Raw genomic sequence first — 6,576 nt, 5'->3', positions numbered from 1 at the left:
TAAGAGAAATTCTGTCAGAATTTGACTCTGTGTGCTTCCAAATATTTTACAAACAACAAGATATACTGAATGAGAACCACCTTAACTGTTCTGTTGCAATGTTTAAATATTTCATTTAATTCTTTATTATTCTTTATCTTTATTTTTTAGTCATTATCTGATCATTTGTAGCATTAATTTCAGAGAAATGCATTGTTTTCTAGTATCTCCTGCAGCTAAATGTGTAGACCAAGGAGTGTTTCCGTGACATTTGTCTTTACAGTTTATCTCCACTAGTGGGCAGTGTATACTAGTGCAAACCTCATATAGACTACAGTTAATGCTCACTTTATAGTAAGCCTATTAGTTATTTGCATAGTACAATAAAGCCTACACATTTTAATACAGTGTTTGAACTAATATAAAGTTTTTTTAGTGTGTAGATTTACTTTTTCCAAAATATAATCTCTTTTTATTTTAATTAAAATGTGCTAATATGGATAATTCTATGATATTTTACGTTATATCCTGTGAGATATTCAGTAAAACAAACGTTTGACGGAGTACAGAACAACATGCCAGCTGCTACTCGCACATGTTTGATGCTCAGACCTTCCCACAACCAAAATAAAACCTCACAGCTTTGGATGCTGCACCTTTTCCCGCCCCCCTCCATTTAACAGTATGATAATGAGAGCTGTGGATGCGGAGTAGGGGGTGTTGGCTTTAAGACATTTGACTCTATTTGGAGTTGTGTCCATTGCAGATGAAGAAAGTTTTTTTTTTCTGGATTCTTTTCTACTTGTACTTACACCAGAGGTCGTTGGCAGGCTCCGTCCTCGCAGAGAGCCCGCACCAGGATGGGTGCTCTCCCGGCGCTAAGGATATTATGGATTTTGATCTTTACTGGAATAACAGGAGTCTGCGGTAAGTTGTCATTTGTCTGTTTTTTCTTGTTTTCATCTTTTGCCCGTGTAGCCAAGGATATATCGCAGAGGAAGACACACGGTGCATTTTCGGCAGTCTTGAGGCAAGTTTTTTTTTAACTCTACTGAGACTTTGAAATTATGTTCTCAATATGCCTGTCCTGGAAACATGTCCTATTCAGGGTGTTGGTGATATTTTATTGTAATTTGGCATGTCGTTTTATTCTTGCATTTGAGGGATAAGTAATGCGCAAAGACGCATCATGTGTGCCTATTAATAGTTTTAACATCTGAAAACCTCTCAGATGGGTTTCATTAGGCCAAAGTTATCTAAGTTTTAAATCACACTCTGTATATTTAACTTGTTCTCCTTGGTCTTCATCTTTTTACTGAAAAATAAACCAAAGTTTACCCAATAGTTATGTTAAGACAAGATTATAAGATAATTCAGACTCACTAGGTAGAAAATAACACCCACATAAAGTAAACATGACCAATAAAATAACTTTTGGAGAAATAACTCTCCTTTTTGGTTACAGGTTCAAACGTCTGCACCTCCAGAGGGGCCAGCACATGCAAGCAATGTCTGGCTGTGCACCCCAACTGTGCTTGGTGCTTCCAGGAGGTGGGTTCCTTTTCCACTTCACTTCATTTAGGCAATGAGGTTTCTGCCAGCCGGACCGGTGCAGGGTGGTACAGATCCCCTCATCGGCCAAGTAATCTGGTTGGGAAGAATGCATGCAGATGTATGTCCTGAACGTAAAATGAGTTCACTGCTTTTACTGTTTGATTCCTGGCACTTAAGCACAGTGACTGAACTTGACTTCATGAGGATGTTGTCATATTTTCTGGTTCAAACTAATAAGCACAGTGATTTGATGTTGTAAAATTCTTACTGGGAGCCAACATACTCAACCTTACTAACTAAAGTGCAACATTTTCCCATGATGACTTCAGCCGGAGTACTGGTTTATTGCTTCGACAGCAGTTGATGGTGTTCAGATAAGATGGCCATTTTAATTTAAGGTGGTATTTGCCTGTAATTCAGTGTAAAGCAGAATGTTCTTGATCATTTCTGGACTTTCTCACCCCTGCCACAATTTAGCCAACATGCCATTCTCTCAATACAGCTTTGTTACAGATGTGAATTCTGTAAATAAACAACTATTCGACTACAGTTAAACTCATTAAAGTGCTTCCAGCAAGAAGGGTGCTGGAAACTGACTGTTTTTCTGTATGAAATGTGCTACCTCCTCTGTCAGGACTTTGGCCAGGGGGTTGCCAGTTCTTCCCGCTGTGATCTGAAGAATAACCTGGTGGAGGCGGGCTGTGCCCTGGCAGCTCTGGAGTCTCCGAGCAGCAAACTGCAGGTGATCGAGGACCGGCCCCTCAGCAACAAGGCAGCGGGGGCCACGCAGGACGTTACTCAGATCAAGCCCCAGAAACTACACATCACCCTCAGGCCAGGTAGGGTTTACCATCTGTGTTTGTGGGTTCTGACATACTGAAGTAAATACAAATTTGATTGAATGGGAAGCTGTACAGTCAAACTCTTATTTCTGCATTGTTTATCCTACGTTGGGTCAAAAGAGCTTCCTGTTTCTTGCTGAAATGTAAGAAAAAAGACCCATACCAGTAACATAAAGTAAAACTATTAAAAAAGATATTTCTGTTTTCCAGATGATGCCAAACGCTTCACAGTGAAGGTGCGTCAGGTAGAGGACTACCCTGTGGATCTCTACTACCTCATGGACCTCTCCTACTCCATGAACGATGACCTCTTCCGCCTGAGGACATTGGGCAAAGGCCTGGCCGAGGCCATGAACCGCACCACCAGCAACCTCCGCATGGGCTTTGGGGCTTTTGTGGACAAGCCGCTCTCGCCTTACATGTACATCTCCCCCAAAGAGGCTGTGAAGAACCCGTGCTACAGGTAAAAGATTGGCTTCATACAATATTTGCACCCTCATTGACTGATGTCACGCTATCCTCTTACAGTATTCTATCAACAGTGTATTATTGGACAAAAAAGTATATTATTATGACAATTACCATCCATTTTAAGTGCAATTTCCTTATGTCTTATGTTTGCTCAGACTTGAAAAAAAGAAATTCCTCTGACCTGGCTGCTAATTCTTTTCATGTGGATTTATATTTTGCTCTGGTTGTATATGCCTTTAGTTTTAAAGACATAAGTTTAAACCTCATAAAACAACTTAAAAATGATAGAGCATTCTTAAGCCAGGAGATAATAAGCCTAGCTTAGCATTAAGACTGGACGCAGGGGGGAAACCGCAAAATGTTACACTAAAGCTTTTGTATAGATTAAACAAATGAGATATAATGTGTTAATTACTGAGCTTTAGTGGTGCCTGTAGCCAGACTTTCTTTTTACCTTAAGACAAAGCTAGGCTAGCAATTTGTCTGTTTCCAGTCTTTATGCTAAAATAAGCTTCATGTCCATTATATTTAACATAAGCAAATAACCCTGTTATCCAAAATGTGGAACTATTTCCTTTAAAAAAAGTTGGCCACACTTAATGACAACAAGAACTTTAGGATTAACCTCCTTAACCTGTTTCCTCGTCTGTAAATGAGTACCTAAACTGAATCCAGACCTCTTTTTAATGGAAAGTTTAATTTAGTGGCTGCATTCTAACAATGTATTACATTACTAATATATACTGGTGCTGATTTCAGTGGTTGTTCATGTCTGCATGTGGAACTGAGAAGTAGCTTCATTATGCAGATGATGTCATTTTTGTGAGGACACCATTAAACACATCATTACACAGTAAAAATGCAAGCAGACTCAGAGTCACAGCACTTGTTAAAGGTTTACAGTGGCTCCCCAGTGCTTGGTCAGCTGCTCTGAATCAGCCGCAGGTAATCTACCCAGGGAGTAAGAGTGTCCCAGTACAAGCGGCCATAACCCCACCCAAAGGCTTCCAGTGAGATTGATTTGGTGGTTTAAGGTCTCTCGGGGGTCATTTACTTACACACAGTCTACCGAGATCTAGACTCCAGGAATGTTTGGATAAAAGATAAGACTAACAGAGAATTTCAGTCTAGTAGTGTACAATACAGAGAAAAAGAGGGGTCCATTGGCAGTTCAGGAGAGCCAAACCTTAAAATTGGGGAAACTATCAGCTGTGAAACAGTGCAATGTACTGATGAACAGGGGAAAACAAGTCTAGAGATGGTTGGTCTGTTGGTCCACCACTTTGGTCCAGGCTGAAATATCTTATCAACTATTGGACGGATTGCCATGAAATTCTGTACAAGCATTCATGGTGACCAGAAGATGAATCATTGGTTGTTTTGAGTAAAATGTCTCCACAACTGCTGGATGGATTGCCTGAAATTTGGTACAGACATTTATGTTCAACAGGACAACCTTTCAATGTGTCCAATACTTTAGTTTATGACTGGCATCCCCATGAGACGCGGGTGTAATTTGCATTTAGTGCTAGTGCTAGCAAAACACTCAAAATTAAGATGGTGAATGTGGTAAACATTATACCTAACATCAGCATGTTAACGTTGTCATTGTGAGCATGACAGCATGCTGAGGCTAGCATTTCATTTAAAGTACCTCTGTGTCCCAGTATAGCCTCACAGAGTAGAATAGACGAGAGAGTAGAGCAGTACAGTCTAGTTCTTCAATGTCATTGTAGGAAGAACGACCTGGTGAAATAGGGTAAAATGAAGAGCTGTTATGTCTAGATGTCACCTAGCATGTAACTTAAAAATGAATGCAGTTCTGATAATTACAGTTAATATGAAACAAGAAAACCCAAATAACTACAAAACAAAACTGGAAAATGCACACAACTAAAATTATGTATGTATTGAAGACATCTTGAAATATATTTTTAAACTGGTTATTCCTCCCTCAAAATATCCCTTTAATAAAGAATATCATCAATAATTGGATATCTTTGATCATTTTTTACAATGTTATATAAACAGGTAAATGAACCTGGATCATCTTCATCATCATCTGTTTCATTGACAGCATTAACACCACCTGCCTGCCCCAGTTTGGCTACAAACACGTTCTGTCTCTGACGGAGGAGGTAGGCCGCTTCACAGAGGAAGTCAAGAAGCAGATGGTGTCCAGGAACCGAGATGCCCCGGAGGGAGGCTTTGATGCCATCATCCAGGCTGCTGTGTGCAAGGTGGACAGACAGACAGCATGAGCACAGACTGTCTCACACACATTGTTTTACATTCTTTTTCTCTTCGGTCACACGGATACACACTCATAAACATTTCAAAAGAAGAAGAGCTAGATGATACAACTCAAAATAGTAGCAATCACAAAGAGCTTAGCCTTCAAAAGTTGAATTAAATAGTTTGACCTTCTTTCCCTTTCACTGTTACGTGGTTTGATGGGAACTAGGAGCAGATCGGTTGGCGCCCCGGTGCATCCCACCTTCTGATATTCACCTCGGATGCTAAGACTCACGTGGCTCTGGATGGTCGTCTGGCTGGAATCGTGCAACCCAACGATGGGCAGTGCCACCTCAACTCTGACAATATGTACAGCATGTCCACCACCTTGGTTAGTGTGTACTGTAAGGGTGTGTTTGGTGTGCAGACAGTGGACAGTAACAGTATGACAGAGAAACGGAGAGACTGAAAGATATTTCAGTTTTTATATGTGCATGTGCTAACCACACTTCTTGTGTTATGCCCCACAGGATTACCCATCTCTAGCTCTGATCACAGAGAAGATGTCAGAGAACAACATCAACCTCATCTTTGCTGTCACCAACCCTGTGGTTGCTCTTTACCAGGTCAGGAGCACATTCAGCATTTGTGTCTGTTCAGATTTTGTTCAAAAAAGTAAATTAAGTAAATGTTTTTAAACTGAAAATGAGAGGATGACATCTCCCTGGTCTCATCTTGAAAATACTGTAGCGTTTTAGCTATATATATATATATATTGAACTGTTATTGTTCATAAAGGAAAACGTATTTCATTGGCTAGGCATGAGTCACACACTTCTGCTTTTTCAGGGCATTTTCAATTTGTGTTTGTTCTCACAACCATCTCATACCATGAAACCAATTAAACTAGTGTGACCTCTTCCCTTTTTGTATTTTTCTTGTCATTAACTGTTGGTTTTGATGGTTAACAAAGAAGGAAGTGAAACATTTCTTTACATTTCCCACAAAAAATATATCAGCTCTACCAATGTTTTAGATGGCTTAATGGTATAAGAACAAAAAAAACCAATGTAAAAATAATAAAATAATTGGTTTATATATATATGTATATATATAATGATGTGAAGTAATAATAATTTATTTGGGAATTTACTGTTTATGTGAAATTAACAGGTTTTATATTTCTGATCTATTTAAAGAGCCATTATGTGACAATGATATGTTTAACAATGTTTTACAATATTAAACAGTTACTGAGGGGTTTATTTTGTATGTATTTGACAGGAATTAGACATTAGTGATTATTAATAGTTTATAAATAGTTTTACTGTGTCAGATGAGTCTTCAGGTCTGTTTGTCTTTCTGTCTTGTAGAACTACAGTGAGCTGATTCCTGGCACCACAGTAGGAACACTGTCCAATGACTCGGGCAATGTTATTCAGCTCATACTGAAGGCCTATGCTGTAAGTGTTACACACACGAACACACACACACA

General features: G+C 39.3%; 1 protein-coding gene across 1 annotated transcript in view; it reads left to right on the top strand.

The window, feature by feature from the left end:
• The first annotated feature begins 716 nt into the window (after positions 1 to 716).
• The window catches only part of LOC118327180 (integrin beta-3-like), a 17,364-nt gene continuing 11,504 nt past the window's right edge, over positions 717 to 6,576 (top strand). Inside the window, exons 1-8 of the mRNA XM_035660449.1 lie at positions 717 to 906; positions 1,445 to 1,530; positions 2,168 to 2,372; positions 2,586 to 2,838; positions 4,924 to 5,086; positions 5,311 to 5,472; positions 5,612 to 5,707; positions 6,455 to 6,544. Coding sequence (XP_035516342.1) covers positions 840 to 906; positions 1,445 to 1,530; positions 2,168 to 2,372; positions 2,586 to 2,838; positions 4,924 to 5,086; positions 5,311 to 5,472; positions 5,612 to 5,707; positions 6,455 to 6,544 — 1,122 coding nt within the window. The 5' untranslated portion in view covers positions 717 to 839. The remainder of the gene's footprint in view (positions 907 to 1,444; positions 1,531 to 2,167; positions 2,373 to 2,585; positions 2,839 to 4,923; positions 5,087 to 5,310; positions 5,473 to 5,611; positions 5,708 to 6,454; positions 6,545 to 6,576) is intronic.

This window comes from Morone saxatilis, unplaced genomic scaffold (genome assembly GCF_004916995.1).
Source record: "Morone saxatilis isolate NCDOM2014 unplaced genomic scaffold, NCSU_SB_2.0 Contig1, whole genome shotgun sequence".
NCBI lineage: Eukaryota > Metazoa > Chordata > Actinopteri > Moronidae > Morone > Morone saxatilis.
The sequence above is the reverse complement of the archived record's forward strand: the minus strand, read 5'-3'. Positions and strand labels throughout refer to the sequence as shown.